General features: G+C 35.1%; 1 protein-coding gene across 1 annotated transcript in view; it reads left to right on the forward strand.

Annotated features, from left to right (window-relative positions):
- VCPIP1 (valosin containing protein interacting protein 1) overlaps nt 1-19,003 on the forward strand; it is a 32,336-nt gene extending 13,333 nt beyond the window's left edge. The window contains exon 3 of the mRNA XM_044657979.1: nt 17,620-19,003. Within this exon, the coding sequence (XP_044513914.1) occupies nt 17,620-18,491 (872 nt within the window). The 3' untranslated portion in view covers nt 18,492-19,003. The remainder of the gene's footprint in view (nt 1-17,619) is intronic.
- Nucleotides 19,004-24,507: the final 5,504 nt, after the last annotated feature.

Here is a 24,507-nt window from a genome sequence, read left to right on the forward strand (position 1 = left end):
AAGTCCTGCTTCTAACATGAGCTATGTGAACAACACAATGATGATGGCATCTGCCTAGGCCACTGCCTAAAATTCTAAGTTACACATGAGTCACTGACCTACACTGAGAAATTACCATACTAGGTGTGAAATCATAGGTCCAGACTGAGGAAAAACTACAAAGAGGGAGGTGTTATGTACAGTTACCTGGTTTGAGTTAACTTGCATATATAGTGTTATACATTGTTAAAAATGGAAAAGTTTTTAAAAATAACATTCTTTTTTAAAAATTGAAAATACTTATCAGATATAAAAGCTTGATATAATTGAGTTAACTTGGATATAAAAACTTACAGAGAAGGGTCAGCTAGGTAGGGAGTGGATAGGGCTCCAGATCTGTAGTTGGGAGGACCTGGGTTCAAATCTGGTCTCAAACACTTCCTAGCTGCATGATCATGGTCAAGTACTTAACCCTGATTGCCTGACTTACTAGAATTGATACTAAGAAAGTAAAGGTTTGAGTAAAAACCAAAACTGATAAGAGAGGCTTTATTTTATGTAATGAGTAGTGAGACCTCTGAAATATCTATGGCATATATAACATTCCATATTTCTGTTCCCACACTTCTCCAAGGGAAGGAGAGTTGGCACATTTCCTCATTTCTTTTTCCTTTAAGATACCTTTAATGTTATAGAAACCTTAATATACATCAGAGCAGCTTTTATTGTTACTTTATTTGTAGTAATTATGTCAAACTTTTGTAATGCTTTTAATTTGCCAGCATTCTCATTTGGGTCTCATTTTAGGACAGATCAGGTCAGTGATACAAGTATGATTACCCCCATTTCCAGCCACCATAGATTCTTTCCTTTTTAAAAAATTTTTAATTCATTCATTTATTTATTTTTAAAGCCCTTACCTTCCGTCTTGGAGTCAATACCGTGTATTGGCTCCAGTGCAGAAGAGTGGTAAGGGTGGGCAATGGGGGGTCATGTGACTTGCCCAGGGTCACACAGCTGGGAAGTGTCTGAGACCAGATTTGAACCCAGGATCTCCTATTTCTAGGCCTGGCTCTCAATCCACTGAGCTACACGTAACCCACTTATGACCTTAAGCAAGTTACTTGATCTCTATTTGCCTCTATATCCTTCACTGTAAAATAGAAGTTGGATTAGATGATACCCAAAGTTCTTTCCAGCTTTAAATTAATCTCCTTTTTCCTTACGTTTCTGATTTCTGATTGCACTTAACTCTATCATATATTTTAGCTTAGTTATTCTGTGAGTCCTAACTCCTCAATATAATTACAATGTTTTTTAAAGATAAGGATTGTGTAGTATTAGTTAATCTGCCTTTATTAACTATCTTCTGTCCCAGGCACAGTGCTAAGCACTGAAAATATAAGGACAAAATTGAAATAGTCTTTGCTCTCAAAAAGCTTATGTTTTAGTGAGGGAGGAAGCATGTACATTAGGTCTGTACAAGACACATACAAAGCAAAGAGGAAGTGACCTTGCAAGGGAGGCATTAGCAGCTGGGGAGACTAGGAGAGACTTCCAGTAGAAGGTGATGTTGAATTGAGCCTTTTTTTTTTTAAACCTTAGAACTCTTAGAACTGTTTGTTGGTTACAAGGCAGAAGAGCAGTAAGGATGAGGCAATTGTCATAAGTGACTTGCTCAGGGTCACACAGGTAGGAAGCATCTGAGGTTAGATTTGAATCCAGGACTTCCCATCTCTAAGCTCTCAATCCACTGAGCCACCTCTCTGCTCTCTGTTGAATTGAGTCTTGAAAGCAATCAAGGATTATAAGAGGCAGAGGTGAGGCAAATAGTATGTCCTATTCAGGCATATAAGGAGTGCAGACAGGCAAACAGAAGATGTGAGGGGGGAATAGCAAGTAGATTATTATGGCTGGATTGTAGAGAGCATGGAGGGGAGCACTGTGTAAGAGACTGGAAAGTTAGGAAAGGGTCAGTATTGAAAAGAGCTTTAAATGACAAATGGGAGTAAAATTATGTTTGTCCTGGAGGCAGAAGGGGCTTTGGAGTTAGTGGGACATGGTCAGACCTATCTAAACTTAGAGAAAATTGTCTCTAACTATATACACATGTACATATATACATGTATGTTCATTCATAATCATAGGATTAAACCAGACTGTCATTGTAGTGGATCAGGATGATGATGAAATTTGTAAAGAAGATTCAACATAGCACAGGACCTTCAACTACTTTTCTGAATCATAAAAAAGTCAAATTATGTTCATTATTTAGTGTTAAGGTTATTTTACTCTTATTAGTTGAAATTGGTAATCTACAAGTGATATTTATTGATAATTCTTTGCACTAGAATATTGAATCTAAATGAGCCATTTCCTAGCTATGTCAGAAAACAGAGTACTCATGATATTTAGCATTATAATAGTTGGATATTAAAAACTATTAAACCAAGAACGATTTTTATTCTTTAAGAGCCATAATTTTTTAAAAGGAAAAGTTAACTTACCATTATTTAGCAGAAAGTTATGAAGTTAACTAATATAGAAACTCAGCAGCTATATTCTGTCTCTTGTACCAAGGAAGTCCAGACTCATTTAGAATACTAAGAAATGGATGTGTTATTCAGGGAATTTGATAACTTTAGGTTGTTGTTCTGTAAACTATTTTTCCTGGTTGATACTTAGGGGAAAAAAATCATTCCATATTAGGGTATAGTGAATCTTCTTAAGTATTTGTGTTCTTTGAATAATTCCTTTATCATATTTGACAACTAATTTGTAAAGCATCATATAAACATCAGCTGCTTTCATGTATATGTGATAGTTTTGAATAGAGGAAAGGAGATAAGGCATATATATCCTTAGAAAAAGCCCCATTTTATGAGAAGTTAGTAATTTGACTTTAAAACTAAAAGGTTACAAATAAATTAGCACTTAACCCTTTTTGATGATCAACATATATGGATGATTAATTTAGTTAGGTGTTATAGCCATTATAATCTGTTGCTTTAATTCAATAAGCATTTATGAAGTACCTACTGTATAGTAGTACTGTGTGACATGCAGGGATGCAAAAAAAAAAAATTGGAAAGTTCTCTGTCCTCAAATAATTTACAATCCAATTCTAATTCTCTTGGGATGTAGGTAAAGAAGAAAACTTAAAACACTGATATGTTAAAATATCCTCTCTCCAAGGGCTAAAGAATTGAAGGAACTCCTAAGGGAAGAGTGAGCCTGAGGCATTATACTCAAACATGAACATGTAGACAGACATAAAAAAATCTGTAATTAGAAGTTTACAAGTATTCTCCAAATAAAACCAGATTTCCTTTAACATGCAAATGTGTATTATGGGGAAAGAATAGAAATATAATAAAGTAAATCACAGAACCTGAGTCCAAGGCAAATGGAAGTCAAGAATGAAGCATAAGAGCTGGAAAGGAGCTTAATCTGATTTTTCAAGGAATCCAAGGGTCTCACTGTAAGAGAGGCATAACCCCAACCCTAGAAAGGGCTATGAAGAGAAAACAAAAGCAAACAGCAGTGGTGACAAAAAGAATGTCCAAGTAGTGCTGATCAAATTAGATAGAGAAGGAAACACCAAGGTCCCTAAGAAAGAAGGCAAACAAAGAAGATAAGGTCTCCAGGCTGTAATATTAAAAGAATGTTAGGGAATAGCTTTGGCCCAATAATAGGAAAAAGAGGGTTCACAAAGAGAGAGCCAGGAAGATGACAACTGAGTAGGTAACTGAGTTCTTGAAAAGTTTTCTCTTTTCAACCAGAGGAAAATATAATTGGAACGGGGGGCCTGATCTTTTAACTTCAGAATGTCAGAATAGTAACTCATCTGTCTAATCCCTGAATTCTACAAATGATGCAGTTATGGTTTAGAGACCTTAAGTAACTTAAGATAAAAAAGCAATAAAGTATAGTATATTGGGCTTGAATCCAAACAGTTTAAGTACCCAGTCCTATTTCCAATATAGATTATACTACTATTGACCAACTTCCAGTGGTGGAAAGGAAGAAAGTAGGATGAACGTGCCAGGGCCTTGAACAATAGCCTTTGGAACAAAAGGGAATTGGTATAGGGTATGTCTAGTACTCTTAAATGCTTTCAATTGGCTTCAGGATAGCCTTACAAAAACTACTTTCAAATGTTTTTGTGTCTTGAAATTTCCTTACGTTACTGTAGTTTGGTTATTCTCTGAATAGATTGTGTCTTAATCTGTTAGTAAACAAGATGAGGGGAAAAAAGAAGTGGGAAAGATCAGAACTTAAAAATCTATGCAAGACTTCCATTTATTACCTGTGGGTAGGTGAGAATGAACTTCACTGACAAAACATTGGGCACCATACTCCATTCTGACACGGTTGGTGATGGGTACTTTAAATATGTTCCTGCAATAGATAACTATGGACCAAAACTAAATTTTCTTTAGAAATAGAACTTGTCGTTTTCCCCTTATTAAAACACCACTGTGAAACTCTTCCTTTATAGAATTTTAGTTGTTCAGAAAACTGGATTAGATGACAAAGGGCATGGATTCTGGTTTTTTCAGTTTTTTTTTGCAAACTATATAACTGAGTTATTTAATCTCTCTCAGTCGGAGTTTCCATGTTTATAAAATGAGGGGCTTGAATTAGAAGATTTCTGTGTTAGACTAGTCCAAGATACCATAGCAAAAGGCTCAGTTAACTGAAATGTAGTTTATTCAGGAAGTCTTTTTGAATGCCTATGGTATATATATGTTAGGTGATAAACTAGATTTAGAAGTATAAGATAGTGTCCTCACCTCTGGGGATCTTAGGAATCTAGTTTGTGAAACTAGACATATGCCTGTTAAATTGTTCAACATTTTTAAGTAAATTTTTTTTCTAAGAATAAACTGATCCAAAAAAAGACTTGGTTACTACAAACATTTCATTTTTGCTGGGTTTTGAGGTGTGATACATATATAAATCATAAGTAGCAGTAACACATTTACCTGCTTTGCATCTCTTCATGGTGCTAGACTCAGTCCCACTATCCCCCAAATGCTCAATGCAGTCTAGTTTCTAATTTTTCTCCCTTCCTTTTCTTTGTCTTTCCTTCCCCCACCCAAACAATAACATTTTTTTAGACCTGGCATCCATGAACAAAACTTTTGAAGGGAAAAAATGAAGAGGGATTGTTTCTCAAGATGGGTAAACAGGTCAGAGCACTATATTTAAGGTTCGAAGGATCCTTAGAGTTTATTGAGTTCAACTCCTCTCCAACTCCTCCAATCCCACCCCAAGTTCATTGAAGGATGAGGACAGACAGTCACTCTAATATACTATTATTCAAGCTATGGTTGGGTCCATTTATTCTAGTAAGCAATATTGAATTAAGTTTAAGAAAATGACTAAAGTTCTATAACTGTAACTCAGAGATCCTACTGCCAGTCATATACCCCAAGGAAGTCAGCTACAGAAAGGTCCTAGATATACCAAAATATTTATGGCAACCTTTCTTTTTGTCATAGTAAAGAACTAGAAAAAAAGTAGATGCCCGTTAATTTGGCAATGGTTAATGTGGTACATGAATGTAATGGAATACTGCTGCACCATAATAAACTATGACTATGAAGACTATAGAGGAACATTCAAATGGATGTAAGCTTAAGTAGAATGAAAACAATATCAACAATGGCTTTTTAAAAAAACCCCTTACCTTCCATCTTGGAGTCAAACTGTGTATTGCTCCAAGACAGAAGAGTGGTAAGGGCTAGGCAATGGGGGTTAAGTGACTTACCCAGGGTCACACAGCTGGGAAGTGTCTGGGGCCAGATTTGAACTTAGGCCTGACTCTCAGTCCACTAAGGCATCTAGTTACCCACTCAACAATGACTTTTAAGAATTAAATAGAATAAAAAACTTAAATTGAATTCTGAATAATCATCATGATCAGGTTTAACAATGAAAATAAGATTAGAAAATGTACCTCCCTTGCTCTCCCCCCTATCCCCGGCTGAAAAACCACTGTTTAATCAGGATAGGGATAAGGTCTCTAATATTTGGTCCTTTACTCAAGAATCTGGCGCCGAAACTTTTACAGGATCTACATCCTGGACTCTGGGGACATTATCCCTGGGAGTGCCACCACACTAGATGACTACTCCCTCTCCCTTACTTTTTTGAAGAAATAGAGGGCATGGTGTAGGATATGGTATGTCCTGTCATATTTGGATTAGGTTTGATGAACTTCTGTTTTTTAAAAGCTTTTTTCCCCCTAAAGAATGGCTCTCTGAGAAATTGAGAGGGAAGGGATATATTTGGAAATGAAAGTACTGTAAATAATATAGTAATTTAAAAAAAAACACCTAAAAAAGCCCCTGTTTTAGTGCCTCCCTATTACCCCTAGGATAAGATTCAAAATCCTCTATATTTCAAGCCCTTCATAAGATGGCTCCAGTTCACCTTTCCAGATTCACTATATTATATCTTCATTATATATTACTTCCCTTCATTCACTCTATAGAACAGCGAACCAGGTTTTCCTGCCTTTCCTTAGTGTTCCAACTTCTTTTTTTGTGCCTTCCCTAGACTATCCCGCATTTTGAAATGGATTCTCTCTTCTACTTGTTAGTATCCCTAATATCTTTCAAAGCTTAGCTCAAATGCTACTTCCTATGTGAGGCCTTTCCTGATTGTGAACTCTTTAACAGCAAGGAGTGCCTTTTCCCTCTTTTTGTCTCCTCAGGGCTTAGCACAGGGTCTGAGACAGTACAGGCACTTAATAAATGCTTATTGACTGACTTACTACCTTAAACTGCTCAGCTTTACTCTAGTGCAGTGGTTCCCAAACTTTTTTGGCCTACTGCCCCCTTTCCAGAAAAAATATTACTTAGCCCCCTGGAAATTAAATTTTTTAAAATTTTAATAGCAATTAATAGGAAAGATAAATGCACCTGTGGCCATCACCACCCCCCTGGATTGCTGCAGCACCCACCAGGCTGTGGTAGCACCCACTTTGGGAATCACTGCTCTAGGGTTTTTTGAATTTAAAAGAGGAAAGTGGTTTGAGGGGATAATAATATCAAAGAATTATCTTGAGGTCAAGGAGAATGAAGAGGCCTTTCATATTGAAAGCAGGCCACCAGTGGGCAGCTGGGTAGCTCAGTGGATTGAGAGCCAAGCCTAGAGACAGGAGGTCCTGGGTTCAAATCTGGCCTCAGACACTTCCCAGCTGTGTGACCCTGGGCAAGTCACTTAACCCCCATTGCCTAGCCCTTACCACTCTTCTGCCTTGGAGCAATACACAGTTTGACTCCAAGATGGAAGGTATGGGTTTAAAAAGAAAAAGAAAGAAAGAAAAAAAGTAGGCCACCAGATTTGACAAAAAGGAGATGACCTTTGAGACAGTAGTATTTGTAGAGCATTTGGGAGCTAGGAACCAGATTGCAGAGGGGTTTAGGACAGAGTGGGAAGTGAAAAGGTGGAGGCCTAGGATGAAGATCATTTTTTCCAGACGTTTGGCAGTAAAACTAGAAGGGAAAGAATGGTTGGTAGCTGAAAGAAGTTGAAGGCCTGAGGAAAGTTTATTTTTGGATGGTAGGGGAAACTTGAGCATGCTTATTATAGGTAAGTGGCACGGCAACTATGGCAAGCCAGAGAAGAGGAGAGAATGATATTTGTAGCAAGCTATTGGATCTAGGAGTTGAAAAGGAATGGGATCTAGGAGACAAAGGGGGATTAGTCTGAGTAAGGAGAAAGCATTCCTTTTGTGACAGTAGGAAAGGAAGAGGTTGGATTCTGCTGCTGGAGGGTTAGCAGAACATAAGTGAGGGGAGCTTGTGGATGAAATCTTAATGAAGTGGAAGGCTAAATGATTTACTCAGAGTGTTAAGAGATGTGAATCTAGTTATAGGTTTCAGTTCAGGATTTAATAGTCTATCTTGAAGGGGAAACAGTCTGAGATATTAGTGATATTTTTTATTGGTAAGGAAGTTTATGGCATTTATACATGTATATATATATATAAGATTTCAGAATAAGTTTTGATGCATTCATTGGGTTCTTAATACTACAAAATATAAAAGTTATACCAAATTTTTTACTACTACCTGATACAGGCCTTCATCCTTTCACCTCTGGATGACTGAAATAGCCTGCTGGTGGGTCTGTTTGTCTCAAGTGTCTCCTCACTTCAGACTATTCTCCATTTAGCCACCAAAATGATTTTCCTAAAGCACAAGTTGGATCATGTTACCCTGGCCCCACTCAATAAACTCCTAAGATCAAATACAAAGTCTACCTTCATAATCTAGTCCCCTCCCACTTTCTATTCTTACACTTTACCCTTTGATCTAGTGACACTGACCTCCTTACTCCTCCTTGTTCCATGAATAAGACTCTCCATCTCTCTCCTTCAGGCATTTTCTTAAACTCTTGAGGAATCCTTTTCCCTTCTCATTTCAACCTACTCCGTTTCCTAGTTTCCCTTGAGTCCCAACTAAAATCCTATCTTCTACAGGAAGTCTTCCTCAACTCTTTCAATTATAGTGTCTTCCTTTTTATCCTGCATATGACTGACTTGTTTGTTGTTCCCCCAATTCATTTTGAGCTCCTTGAAGACAAGGACTGCTCTTAGCACATTGCATGACACATAATAGGTTCTTCATAAATGTTTATTGACTGAGATAGAAAAGGAAGGAACTAGATTTAGTATTTTATTCTATTACCTTATCAGGATTTTTGTAATTTTACTTGTTGCAATAAGCTTTTTGTTTTGAAAGATCTGTCAACCTAGTTGTTGGGGTTGATCCATTTCAGTCATGTCTGACTTCCTGCCCATATTTGGTGTTTTCTTGGTAAAGATACTGGAGTGGTTTGCCATTTCCTTCTCCAGCTTATTTTACATTTGAGGAAATTGAGACAAACAGGGTTAAGTCACTTGCCCAGGGTCACATAGCTAGTATGTGTCTGAGGCTGGATTTGAACTCACTAAGATGAGACTTCTTGACTCCAGAATAGGTGCTTTATCCTCTTCACCACCTAGACTTTTCTGTTAAAAAAAATGCTGAAAATATGATACGGATGATCAGTTTTGGCAATATGCATATAACTGTGGTGTGTATACAGTTTGATAAAATTTTTAAAAGTATGTTAAGAGGAAGCTTGCTGAAATTAAATGGAGTAAAAAAATCATAAATATTTGACAGTTGTTATCTGACATCGTGCAATTTATATTCTCTTTCTCCCTCCCTCTCTACTCTGACTCCCTGTAAATAGTCTCGTATAGGTTGTACCAGTGCTGTCATGCAGTACATATTTCTATGTTCCTCATGCTGTGACAGGACACATATCACACAAACAATAAAAAGAATTAATGAAATAAAGTGAAAAGTGGCATATGTTGATCAAACAGTTTCTTCTTTGGCTGTGGATAGCATTTTATATCATGAACCTATTGGCTTATCTTGGATATGCTTTGCTGATAATAGTTTAGTCCTTCACAGTTGATCATTGTACAACATTTCTGTTACTTTATCCACTGTTTTCCTGGTTCTGCTCACTTCACTTTGTATCAGTTCTTATAAGTCTTTCTAGGTTTTTCTGAATTCATCCTGTGTGTTATTTCTTATACTGCAATAGTATTCTGTAACAACTATATACCAAAACTTGTTTATCCATTCCCTAATTGATTAATATCACATCAGTTTCCATTTCTTTGGTATTATAAAAAGAGCTGCTAAAAACATTTCCATGCAAGTAGGTCCTTTCGCCCCTCTCACTGATCTCTTTGAAATAAAGACTAGTAGTGGTATTGCTGAGTCAAAGGGTATGCACAATTTTGTGGCCTTTCAGCCACTGCTGCTCTCCAGAATAATTGTATTAGTTAGCAGTTCTTCAACAGTTTATTAGTATCTGTCTGGGTGGATCTTAATTACTATTGCATTGCTTTCCAAGTCTGTCAACACAAGGAAGTTGACTTAATATAACATATCTAGTATGGGTATACCTTAGATATGGATGATGGTGATGGGGCTTTGAAATAAGAGTCTCAAAATGGGGAATCAGTTTGTTCCTTATGAGATACGGAAAAAGAGCAGATGACAGCAATTTGAAATAAAAGTATTTCAGAAGATTCTCATGGAAGATCTTTATCATGTTAGTTCTTGGCATTATACTAATGCCATTGACATATGGTATATGTGTGTATGTATTTTATTGATATCTTTTGTATATCACTTTAATTTCTAAATATCGCTTCTGTCTCAAACCCAGAGAGCCATTTCTTGAACAAAAGATAAAAAGAAGGTGAGGATAAGAGATGAGGATGAGTGGAGTAGTTCAGTCAAATTAGCCAGTGCCTCAAATGAGTATGACAGTATATGCAAAGGGAGGGAAATGTCTTCTCAACTCTTCTCCAAGGTAAAGCTTGGCCTTTATAATCATACAGTTTTCAGCTTTTTCTTATTATTGTTCTTTCTGTTTACATTATTGTGGTCAATGTCTTTTCCTTGTTTTGCTTACTTCACATTCATTCATTACTTCATGTCTGTGTTTCTCCAAAATACTCATATTTTTTATTTCTTCCAGTGCAGTAATATCTTGTTAACAGTGTAGGAGTTCTTAACCGGGGGTCTGTGGATTCCTAAAGAGTCTATAGAAAGATTCAGGGGGATTTGTGAACTTGGATGGGGGAAAAAAATTCCATCTTTATTTCTATATAAATAGTTTCCTTTTGTAATCCTATATATTTAAAGCATTAGGCGAAGAGAGATCCAGAGACTTCACTAGACTGTCCAAGAGGTCCATAATATAAAAAAGGTTAAGAACCATTATTTTTTTCTAAACCCTTGCCTTCTTTCTTAGAATCAATACTGAGTATCAGTTCCAGGGCAAAAGAGTGGTAAAGACCAGGTAATTTGAGGTTAAGTGACTTGCCAAGAGTAAAAAAATCTAGGAAATGTCCGAGGCCAGATTTAAAGCCAGGACTTCCCATCTCTAGGCCTCTTTGTCCACTGAGCCACCCTAGCTGCCCCTAGACACACTATTATAATTTTCAGTTACTACTTTTGCTTCCATTTTCTCTGTACTTTAAAAATCTAAATTGACCAATGAATTACTTGTGTATTCATATTGGTCTCTTTATACTACTGCTCTTTCTTCATTGAGATTGTTATTAGAATAGTACTCTTCAGAGCATTCAATCTTTCTTAGGCCCACTTTCGCTTAGGATTTTTAGGTTCTGGGATCCCTTTCTGTGAACTCTTTGAAATTGACTTTACTGGAATTTCAGATATGTTTCAGATTGTACATGGTTTCCTTCTCTTTATCTGGCACGAACTTTGGAGGATCTGTCTTTTCCTCCTTAAGGTCATAATTTCTACTTTGGCAATGAATTTCTCCTTATTGATCAGAATGTAGTCTAGAATAGAAGTTCCTGGTATCATTTTCTTAACCTTTTGAAGGATGAGATGATCATAAGGCAAGTCAAGAATTGTTCAGCCACTCTGCATTTTGAAAAGGGAGTGCTAAAGTTCCCCATCTTTTATTCCAGCATGCTTCCATGCCAGGCTTGTGATCAGTTACCTGGACTCATTTTCTTCTTTAATTTAGATGATCCCACCATAATAATATTTACTACTCCTTCCATTGATCCTCATCTTAATACGCTATGCTCTCCCTATCTTGTTCGTGGATTTTTTCATGAATGTCATTTTGATATTTGATGCAGTTATTCTACCATTTCTGCTTTTATCAACTTTTTGTATAAGGAATACTCTAACACAGTCAGATCCTAGTCTTTATAATTCCACAATAATCAATATTGATTGTTTTGTGGTTCCTTTCTATTTACATTGTAGTAATTGTATAATATTCTTTTTCTGATTGCTTGTTTTAATATTTTACATCAATTTATAAATTTTCCCATACTTATCTGTATTCACCATTGTAAGAATTAAAATTTAGTTATTATAGTTATATCTTTAAAATATGTGGCCGCCAGGAATCAACAATTCAGGTTGATTCCGTAATTAAATCAGACCCAAGTCAGCATCGGGTTGAGGAGTTTATTTACAATCAGGAAAGTGAGTAGGGATAAAGAGAAGAGGGAGGTAGAAGACTAAATAAATGAAGCTGTAAGCCGCAAGGCCCAACAGCCGGATAGGCAGAGTTTAGAATTGGCCCAGCTAGGCCAAGGAAGCCAGCCTAACTTACCCATGTGACAATACAGAGTGTAATCTGTCTGTGGTCTCAGGAGATGCTTCTTCTTCCAGTTCCAGACGCCAACTCCCTCTACAGGAAGTTCACTAACTTACTTAAAGAGAATGTGTCTTTCATCACTTCCTGTGGTCCACCTCTAATTCAAATGGACAAATGGCAGTTTCTACATTGATTTGGACTGCCCAAAGGGCAGTCCCTTATTCTTGATTTGTTACTTATTGTCACGTGTGGGTAACTCGTCTCCCCTCCCCACTAAGGGAGGTGGGAGTGACATCATTAGCACGCCTGTGTTGGGTAGATTTTTGACTATTAATGGGATAGAGCTAATTTCTATTTACACACCATGTTTGTTTTTTTCTTCCAACACAGTAAAATTCCATTACATTTATGTACCACAGTTTATTTAGCTGTTCCCTAATTGATAGACATCTATATTACATCCAGTTCTTTGCTACTCCTAAAAAAGTACTGTTGTTCACATATATGTGTATATATATATATATATAGATATATATAGATATAGATATAGATATAGATAGATACATATGGAGCCTTTTCTCAGTGATCTCCCTAGAATATATGCCATATGGTGAAATCTTTGGGTCAAAGTGCATAAACATTTTAGTATTTTTATTTATATAGTTCCACATTGCTTCCCAGAATGAATAGATTTCACAGCTCCATCAACAGTGCCTTAGTTTATGTCTAGAGGCAGCTAGGTGGCAAAGGAGGCCTGAAGTCAGAAAGACCTGAGTTCAATTCTGGCCTCAGACATTTTACTAGCTGTGTGACCTTTAGGAAATCACTTAATCTCTATCTGCCTCAGCTTCCTCAACTGTAAAATGGGGATAATAATAGGATATATATCCCAGAATCTATGTGAGGATTAACTAATGTTTGTAAACAGTGTCAGGGACATATACTAGGTGCTTAATAAATACTAGTTTCCTCCCTTCTTTCATTCTTTCTTATCTTTCTGCAACTCTTCCAACAGTGATATATTTCAGTCTTTTGTCATCTTTGCTAGTTTGCTGGGTCTGAGGTAAAAGCTTGGGGTTGTTTTGATTTGTATTTCCCTTACTATTTAGTGACTTGGAGCATTTTTTAATTTGTTATTAACAGTTTGCAGAGTTTTTTTGGAAAACTTTCTGTTCATAGTCATTGACCATTTTTCTATTGGGGGATAGCTTTAGATATATTCTTATCTTACTAATTTTAGCCTGTGAAGATCTTTTAAAATTCTAATCTTGTCATCCAAATAATATCAGCTCTCTCAGTTTTGTGTTATTGGTGAATTTCATAAGTCGGCTGCTAACCATGCCTTCATTTAAGTCATTGGTAAAAATGAGTAGGCCAAGCACAGAGTCATAGGGCATTCGGCTAGAGACCTCCTTCTAGGCTCCCACTAATCAGTGCATCAAAAAATTAACCAATATGCTTTGGCTTTTTTTTTTTATCCACTTCTGTCCCATTTAATTATATATTTCTGTCTTTACCATGAAGATTCTGTGAAGGTCCTTTACTCTCCAGTGTCTTCTTTTTGTCTGGGTAAAGTTAAGATACCTTTGTCTGACACTCAAAGCTCTAGTCCATTATCATTCCTATCTTATGCTGTTTTGTCTCCTCAACTTTGCAAACACTATTATAATTAGACTGCTCTTCTTTTGTTTTTTTTTTTAAATTCCTATCCTTTTTTAAAAGTCTTAATTCAGATGTCACCTTTTCCATGAATCCATCTTTCATCCTTTTGTTGGCAAATTCAGTTTCTTTTCTAAGCTCATCCAAATTTGCTATCTCCTCTAGGATTTACCTCAGGACTGTTAGGGCATGTTTTTTTTAAAACCCTTACCTTCCCTCTTGGAGTCAATACTGTGTATTGGCTCCAAGGCAGAAGAGTGGTAAGGGTAGGCAATGGGGGTCAAGTGACTTGCCCAGGGTCACACGGCTGGGAAGTGTCTGAGGCCAGATTTGAACCTAGGACCTCCCATCTCTAGGCCTGGCTCTCAATCCACTGAGCTACCCAGCTGCCCCCTGTTAGGGCATTTTTAATGAAGGCATGCTGACCTCTTAGGTATCAACACCTCTTCTCCAAGTGATCAGAAATCAGTGAACCATTCTAGAACAATTCGTGCTTATAGACAAATAATTTGAATTATTGACTTTCTTCAGCCCATAGATAGAGCTAGAAGGGACCGCCAAGGTCATTTAATGCCCAACTCTCATTTTAAAGATGAGGAAATAGGGTTAAAGGACTTGCTCATGGTCACCTAAATATAGTATCAGGGGTTTGGGATTAAACCCAGGGTCCTTTGACACTAGATCTAGTTCTTAACACTTGAGGTATTTATACACCTCAAATAATACAACACTTTTTTTTTTGTTTTTGTTGTTATGATTCATAAAAGATTACTGACCTGTAAGTGGTTTCATTGCCCTGGTTTGTACTTTTACTGTACCAAGAAATCTTATAATCATTATTGGTAATTATATGTTTTTATTATCTCCTTATGCTTTTTGAATTCTAATTCCGTATTAACTACTTTTTCATTTTCAGTCTGAAGATTATTTTCCTTGGTAGAAAAAGAAGTAAAATAGGAATTCAGTAGTTCTTCCCTTTTCTACAAGTATAAGTTCTATTTCATATTCATCTCCTCACCCACAGTTTTGTTTCCTTATGGTATTAATACTGATTTAAAGTTCGAATCTGTGAATATGACTGTGGTAAAAAGAACTCAAAATAGGTACTGAGAAAAATGCTAGGGGAAAATGTTACTAATTGGACTACTCATATTAGCAAGGTAAAAAGGAATCAGAAGAGTAGTTTTTCATAATGATGTGTTTAGTTGTCAGTTTACATTATAAATATTATCAACCTTAGGGATGTGAACAATGGGCATATGCAGTCATCCCTTGCTATATTGTGGTTCACTTATTATGGCATTACTGTATCACGAGTTAAAAAAATGTTTAATTCTGTATCATGGAGTTTTTGCTATATTGTGGAGTTTTTGCTATGTCGTTGGACCAACCACAATGCTGTGTTCTGTATTGTGGGAGCTGATTGGCTCAGTGTTTTATAAGAGTGTGGGAAAGGCTAATAAGAGTGTAGAAAAGGTTTATAGGAGAGTGGGAAGGGTTTATAAAGCCTTAAAATATATATAAATAATAAATATAATGCCACCACTTTGCAGATTTTTACTTATTGCGGGGGTCTCTGGAACGTAACTCCTGCGATAGTTGAGGGATCACTGTAAATGTGAAACGAATGGTAAGCAAGAAAAGGCAAGTGATTCATATTCATGTAGACCCAGGATAGCTAAAGAAATCTTTTTTTTTCTTATCATCTTGAGTACTTTCTGCAAGTCTTGACTCTTACTGGTTTCCTGCAATAATGTGCCCTTTTTAAAAAAAATTTCCTTCTAAAAAATTTTTTTAAAAGAAGAATATTAGCCAATTACATGAAAAAAGTTTTTAACCTTTGTTTTTTAGTCCTGAGTTCCAAATTCTCTCCTTCCTCCCCCCCCTCCCTCTGTGCTATATTAGCCTTAAAGGATCTTGCCAATCTGTAATGGTCATCCTTATACCTGCTTCCATGTTTTATACTGTCTTTCAAAAACTGAGTGAATAACTTTGATGAAATCCCTGATCAGTTACATTGTTCTCTCCAGTTCTCTCCTTATCTTTGTTGTTAGAATTCTAAAGAACTGCTAAATTATGTGCTTATTATATACTGAAAACTTTTTAAAGTGTAAGGATATGAAGAACATTAAAAGCCCCTGCCCCCAAAGAGTTTACATGCATATGGTAGGTAAATAAATAGGTACATATCTATGATATTGTGAGGAAGTTAGGTAGCCTTAAAGCAGAAAGCTTAAGTGGCTTGGCGGTAGGGCTAAGAATCAGAAAGACTTCTGTACAAGATCCCATTTGAACTGGAGTCATGAAAGAAGCCAGGAATGTCAAGACATAGAGAGGTGAGAAGAGAACATTTCAGGCATGTGCATTTGGGCCAGCTGGTATCAAGTCATAGAGACCAGAAATTCAATGTAGTTTGCAAGGAACAGCAAGTAATCTGGGATTGTAGTATCAGAGTGTGTGTGGAGCATAGTAGAGTTTTGTTCTTGAGAGTCTCTCATTCCTTTTGAGTCATCTCACTATTTTAGAGTCTCAAGCCTTATTCTGTTAATGAATTTTGACAGACATTTAAAAAAATTAAAATAAAGATTTAAAAAAATGTTATTTATTCTTTTCAGTGAAGAAAAATTTGTTTTCTACTCCTATCTCTTGTAATTGGGGGAAAACTATTATAATAAATATACATAAAAAAAAGCAAAACAGACTTTAATTAGACTGACCATTGTACCCTTTGTTATCTGTTAGAAACTCTATATACTGTCTTCAAGTAATCTGTTGTGAACTGCATATTGTCTAGTTCTATCTGTAGCCTTGTGCCAGGACCCACTATATATTTCCAAGACTATATTGCCTCATTTTTTCTACCTTTTGATCTTCACTCAAGTGTTTTCTCTCCATTTCCCTTTTTAATCCCTTTTTCCCATGAGGTTCATGGATTTCTACCCAATTGAATATCTGTGTGATGTACCCTTTTCCTCAAACCATTCCTCTTGCATGGGGAATAAATATCCTTTTCATTGTCTTATTTCAGGTCTAACTTTTCTTAGAAAGGATGAGGTACCATTTTGAGTTTTTGTTTTCTTTCTCATTTTAAGAACCATGACACATTCTTTATTATATACATAATCCATATATTGGCATCTGTGCTTGTGAATACAATACTTTTGCCTCTCTTTTCTATCATTTTCCAATAGGCTACAGAGCACCTCCTTATATTCTTCCCAATTTAAGTCTTTTAAATGAAAAGTCTTTATTATCAGACCAGCTATTTCTAGGCAAATACATTATTTTCGCTCTTTTTAGGTAAAAGTCCCTGGTCAAGAATCCAAGATTCTTATAGGCCAGAAGACCAAATCTCATTCTCCAGTTATGGTCTTCCTAGGCAACTGTTTTATTTCTCAATTTCCTATAATAGATATGTTCACAAAAATTACATAACTTGGATTTTAGAAAACTTAATCACATTTCCCTTGAATTATATATTTTCTGAGGTGCATTATCTTCACTTAAAATTGTTCTATAATATTTTCTTTGAACAGTTAGGTTTTTCTTTTCCATCAAATAGATAAAAGACTTATGAACAAATGCTTTAAGTTCATTTTCCATATGGTGGGATATACTTTTTAGTTTTAATTCTTTGGTTTCTCAACTACCAGGTATGGAAAAGCTACATAAAGCTACTGACCACTCACTGGGATAACGAAATTAAGCTTCACAGTATTTCAGAGTTAACAGTGCTTTTTCAGTAATCTTTTAAATATGAACTGAAGAAAGTAAATTTCTGATTTTTTTCCCCTTTTTTCACAGGTATGGCTGATGGCAAGCATTGCACTTTTCCACATCTTCCTGGTAAAACCTTTGTCTACAATGCTTCAGAAGATAGATTGGAATTGTGTGTGGATGCAGCTGGGCACTTCCCCATTAGTCCTAATGTTGAAGATTCAGTGAGAGAGGCTTTAAGTCAGGTTCGGGCAGAGACTACTTCAAGAAGTCGAGAATCAAGTCCCTCACATGGTCTCTTGAAATTAGGTAGTGGTGGAGTAGTGAAAAAAAAATCAGAACAACTACATAATGTAACTGCCTTCCAAGGAAAAGGGCATTCTCTTGGGACTGCGTCTAGTAGCCCTCTCCTTGATCAGAGAGCTAGAGAAGGTCCGGTTGTTAGAAAACATAGTACAGGAACAGATTTTGCTGCTAGTTCTGCAAAACCAGATCCTTCAGTATTTACAGCACCTCCTGGTAATAGTGAGCTTATTCGGATAGCTCCTGGAGTAGTAACAATGAGAGACAGTCGGCAGCTGGATCCTAACTTGATTGAAGCCCAGCGAAAAAAATTGCAGGAAATGGTTTCATCTATCCAGGCTTCAATGGACAGGCACTTACGCGATCAGAATACAGAACAGTCACCAACTGATTTTCCTCAAAGGAAAGTAGAAGTTGTAAGTTCATCTGCAAAATCTGGGAGTTTTCAGGCTGGCTTACCTGAATCTTTTCCTGTAACTGGTGGTACTGAGCATTTGAATGCAGAAACAACTGGTGGAAATGTGGCAAGTGCAATGGGAACAACGTTTGCTACAAGGTCGAAAGCACAAAAAGGAAATTCTGTGGATGAGCCTGAAGAGATGGATAGTCAAGATGCTGAAATGACTAATGCAACTGAGCCAATGGATCATTCTTGATTAGTGAGGGGCTACTAAGGGCAGAATGTTTATTGTGAATATGTAATGTTGTTGGCTGGGCCACATACATGATTAGTCATTTAAAAGAAAAAATCTTGTATGTATATTTCAAAGATTATATCTTGTTCTTCAGTGCATGATAGCAAGTGTGTGATTGGCAATAGCTTTTAATATACTCCTGCCCAGGCTGGCTCTGAATTACCTGTAAATTAGTTATTAGAAGATGCACTGAGAATGAGTTTCTGCTGTAGATGTGGGTAATTGAAAGTTCTTTGTAATTTTAATTCCATGAGAGTCTTAATTCTTCAAACATGTGAAAGTTCTCTTGCTAAGTATGTTTAAGATTACTGAAAAAGCTAGAACTGGGCAAAAAATTAAATTTGTTGAAGTTAATGTTATTCCAAATAACTATCCCAGACATTTATTATAGTGTAAAAATATGTTTATGTAAATCTGAGAGCAACCAGAACTGAACTGTATATTAAAATTCATAATACAGTATATTAGACACTTTATATGAACCTGACATTTCCTTAGATTTAAATACATTCATAGAGCTATGTATTCTTGATTAAAATAACTTGGAAATAGAGTGTAATATACAGTTTTTGCCACTTGAGCAAGGTTAAAACAAAAAAATCTATTCTAGAAGGATAAAGTGAATTTGATTCCGTTATGTTACTGTCTGAATTAACACAGCCAGTAGGGTGCTTTGTTACATGGTAGCATGTTAATATTGTTTCCTGAATCCTAAGCAAGGCAAATGCCACCTAATTTTTTAATCTCACAGGTTGGTTAGAAAGTGTTGTGATAGGAAGTACAACAGATAATGGTGTAGATATAGTTCTATGATCTCCAATTTTCAAAGTTTGTCAGTCACAGAGAACTTATCAAATGAGAATTATTCTTTATTAATGAGTTGCTTTGTTCTAAAATTTTGATCAATGGTATTTAAGCTTGGATATGCTAAGTGTCTGTTGAAATTTCTTGGAGACAGGAACTGTTTCCTTTTTTTTTTTTGGTGCCCATAGGATCATTATTTGTTGGCTTCACTTGAATTTGTGATGCAAATTTTCCTGCATCATACCCTGATCAACTTGGCATTCACTTAGTGTATTCATAAAATCTTTAGTGCCAGCTTCCTTGAGAAGCAGATGTTGTGCTTATTCCATAAGACAAAGAATGTTTATCTTGACATTGGTATTGCACTATTTTACCTCCTTATCCTGCAGATTTGCATTTTGTATTGTGCATTTTGTTTTACATTCTTCCTCTGCTCACTGAAATTAAGTTGAATTTGAATGGATGAAAGACAGAATGTATATTAATACAACCTTCTCTAGAGTATTGAAGGCCTGGGTGTCTCTGTTTGCACATATAACAGGTCCATGAAAATTATATTCTGATCTCTGCAGGTTTACTAAAAATCTTTTTTTTTCTTTTTTTTTTGTCATAAGGAATTTAGGCATTTTATAGTGTTTCTCAGTAAATGAGGTTCTCTTTGTGAAAGTACATCAGTTGAAGTCACTTAATTTCAGAGAATCTGAACACTTCAAAACTAAACTGAGTGAGGCATATTTGGGTTTAATTTTATCAAGGTTTTTTTTTTAATTTGGAAACTTTCAGGTTTTTCGATTTCTAAAATTAGAAGAATTTGTCTTTCTGCAGATCAGAGAGTAGTAGGTTGAGGGAGATTTATAACTATTTTATAGTGTGTACTATTTTTGCATAAAGTGTGAAATATAACCACCAAGTAACATTTCACATTTGGCTATAAGAACTTTTATGTATAAATCCTCAGTCTACGGTATCTATCCACAATAATTATTTTGGCTTTCTTGGTCATTAAAATGTACATTTCCTCTTCTTTTACCACAGGGAAACTGTCTAACAAGGTAATTCCTTGCTTCCAGGTAAATCAGAGAATCATCTTTTCTTGAACACAAAAATATTTTCTTAACTTGTGACTGTGTGTGTTGGGTTGATGACTTACAAATCCTGTTTGAGTATAAAGTAGAAAAACAAAACAAAGTTAACCTATTAAGTTTTCATGCTTATCTTATGTGAATCAGAATGTACATGCAAAAGCAGGAATTTAGTCATAACCTCAGACATTTTACTAATTTTTGTTGCTACAGCACGGCTGCTTACATTACACTGATGTATGGACATTAGTCTGGTAGTTTGGGTTCTCTTGTGTTTAAAGAATAAAAAGCTTGGCTCTGAAGTGATCAGATTCCTAGAAATGATTTTACCCCAGCTGAGGTCTTGAATGGTGTAGGTGCTGCCTTTCAGAGATAAGCAAAATGACACATCTTTACTAAATCTCACAGTTGAGGTTCTTTACACTTACTTTGTCTTATTCTGTTTAATTATAGCCATTCTTTTTCTTTTACGTGTACAATAATCAAATAGGTTGCTGTAGAATAAATATTGTTATCTTAGTCCTGCCTTTTGTGATAGCATGGGAATCACTGGAAATGATCACCAAACTTTTACTTTGTGAGCTGGAAAGTCTGCAGTGGTCATTGTGTTTGATTTTTATGTCCTCTTAGAAGTTATGCCATAACTTTTGGTGAACTTTTCAAACTCAGCTTTATTTTATAGTCCTTAGTCTGGTTGAAAATTTAAATTAATTTCTTTATATTTTCTCCCTTAATAATTTTTCTTGTAGGTAAACTTATCATGTTTGTGTTAATGGTCCAAGTTCAGATATATCTTAAAGACAACCAGAATATGGGGAAACCAGTTGAAATTTTAAAACTCATACGTAACAGTACTGCACAATACCATACAGTTATATATTAACGATGAGGGGATGATACATTAAAAAATAAGTTTAAAGGCCTAAAATTTATTGTTTTTCCTATCACTATGCTTCTAATATTCCTTTGGAAAGTGTGATGTAGCCAAGAAATTTAGCAGCTGCTCTTGGCTATGGAAGGTATGAAGATAATTTCTTGCTTTGTAGCAGTATCCTCCCTTCCCCCCCCCCCAAAAAAAAAAAATTCAGGGTTACTGCTTACCATTGAGATGTGACTGAAAAACAGCTGTGGTTCTGGACAAGCATACTACCTTATATAAAGACCTCTGCACTACCAGTACTGACTCATATATGATCTAATTTTGAAAGTACCCAGTTAAATGGGAGGTGAGCAGTAGTTTTGTGCAGGGTTTTTTTACCTCAGGGAACGTCATTTGCTAAAGTTTCATATACCAGATAGTATTGACATTTATTGAAGATCACTGGCATATCATTTGTTAGCCACAAAATGGAAACATTTATAACAGTATTATTTTACATGGTTAACTATTAATATATGCTGCTAGCTAACATTATAAATTAACACAGTAATGTCTGGATCTTTAGATGAAAACATTAATATGCCACTTCTCTTATTCACATAAGAACTTGACAGTATATTAACTTGAATATATTTTATGCAATCATAAAATATTTCCCCCCCAAATCATATAATTTTGTTTGTAAAGCCGTTCCAAGAGGACATGATTTGTCTCATTACTGAAATACTGCAGAGAAGAATTTGAGATGTAAAAAAATTCTCATAGGACTCAATTTACATTTGGGCTATTCCGCACCCCCCCCCCCCAATCAAACAACTGTACCATGGGCTGAATTCCATTGAATTTAAAATGGCCTTTAAGAGTTAGTGAGAAAATAGATATTCTGAATAAATTGGTAGATTCTGGTTTGCAAGAGGATTATTAGATCAGTTTTACAAAATTATCTTGTCCTAATGCCCATCATTATTAATTCCACAAGAAATTTATTATTTTGAGGATGAGAAGACTCAGAACTGTTCATTTAAAAACAAATCATAATATTTAAATGTATACTTAGTAAAATAAAATAACAAAGGGTACTACCAACATGAGATTTGCCAAGTAACTTAGCAAGTTCTGCCATTTTTGACAATACATAGAAATGCTAAATGTTTTAATTCATATGTTAGGTTATCAAATCGTGAGAGTTTTAGCTTTGTTCCAAAACAGCAGGAATCATACAAAATGTGAAATTACTGAAGAAAATGCCATTACTTGTATATTTGACATTTAAATTTTTTAAAATTATGGAATCTATATGCTTTTTATAGTACAATATTAACATGATTATTCTCATGTAAAAGAAAAGGAAAACTAGTTGAACTTTTTAGTTGATGTTAATTTTTCCTTGTCAATATCAGCTACTTAGTATTTTACATTTTAAGATCTTACATCCTTTCTAAAATGCAGAATCCATTTCTGAGCCTTTATGCCTGTGGTAGAGCAATAAAAGACTGAAAAAGTTATTAGTATTTTCAGGTTTATTTGACTTTGAGGATTATTGCCAAGAACTAATGAGTGCACTTTTTGGAGGGAAATGTTATTTAAAATATGTATAAATAAGAAGTAATAGTGTATATATTTAGAAGATGGCAAGTGCTTTAAGTGTGACTAAAAGAAATTAGCATAGAAGTTATACCATCCCTACAGCACTGGTTGTTATCCAGCACGTTTTGATTTGTTTTATTTGTGATTGCTGTATTAATTACATATGGGTTTTTTAAATCTGTAATGTAATGATAGTGTATTATAACAGTATATAGTGTACCATATTACACTTGACTGTACAGTACTTGGAGTTTTCTTTGATTGCTATATTAAAATTATAAGTTAAAACATGCTGCTTTTTTCCCCAACTTTTCCACATCTCACAAATTTTGGTAATCATTTTTAATTCTTAAGTTTCCTTGGAATTATGCCTTAATATTTTGCAGATGAAAAAATATTTGGATACTCTGAAATAATTGTTACTACATCAAAGGTTGTTTTATATTCTTCTATAAGTTAAGTATTATAAAGAGACAAGTATTTAAAACATTTTTTTCCTCTTAATGCAGATTAAGTTGTAGAATTTTAGAAACCTGATTTTTAAATTGGAAGAAAAAAAAGTTTAGAACTGTTAGCCATAAAGTATGGGTTATACTGGCTCTCCGTATAAGGCAAACACTTAAAAAATAACAATGACAAAATTGCTATTAGCAGGGAATTATTAACCATTTTTGTGTCTTAGACTCCTTTAATATTGTGATGAAGCCTTTAGGTCTCATCTTAGAATGTTTTTAAATGCATAAAATGAATAGGATTACAAAGGTCCAATTAAATGGAGATAGTTTTCAAAATATTTTTTAGAAATTAATAAACCCCAGGTTAAAAATCCTTGCTTTAAAGACAGAACTTTGATTTCATGTTAATTTTTATAAAATTGGATTAAAGACATGACAATTAAAAAGAATATGGGCTATGTAGTGTTAGGCTACATGTTTTTCTCAACTAATCAGCAATACTGAATTCTACTTTTGTCTAAGCAATAACTTTAAGTTCTAAAATACATTATAGTAATAATTTTTAATAAGTGAATCTGTTGCCTTAGTATTGTTTTGTATGCCCATCAGAATAAACAGTGCAATAGTATTGAGTTAGCATGTTTAATGAAGTAGCAGTCATAAGGAAATAACTTATTTAAATAATTTGATATTTCATTTAAGTCTAAAATTTTACTTAAGTCATTTATGGTTGATAATTATTGGAATAAAGTTGATATTTTATGTATCTTCAAATCTTTATATAATGGTTTTATGACTAATCCTTTAACTTTTTCAACTGACTATATGTGGTTTAAACTTAATGAGAACACAGTGATAAATGTCAGAAGCATGAATTAGATCACTGAGTAGATCTGTTAGCTTTATTGCCCTTGTAACCTAGACCAGCCTCCCTACCAATGGACATTTGCTGTCCTATTCAAAATCAGTCTGTGCCCGTTAATCAGGCTTTAAAGACCTGGTATTTATCTCAAAGGAAGAAAAAGCCAACAAGGCAGTGTAGTTGACCAACAAACCTATCATCTGCTCAGGAGGCATATATATAGTATTAGGATAGTATTATTCTTTGCCACTGGATATTTTAGATCTAGTTAAACATCACCTCAGGGGACCCCATTCATTGAAATTAA

Source organism: Gracilinanus agilis, chromosome 1 (genome assembly GCF_016433145.1).
Source record: "Gracilinanus agilis isolate LMUSP501 chromosome 1, AgileGrace, whole genome shotgun sequence".
Lineage (NCBI taxonomy): Eukaryota > Metazoa > Chordata > Mammalia > Didelphimorphia > Didelphidae > Gracilinanus > Gracilinanus agilis.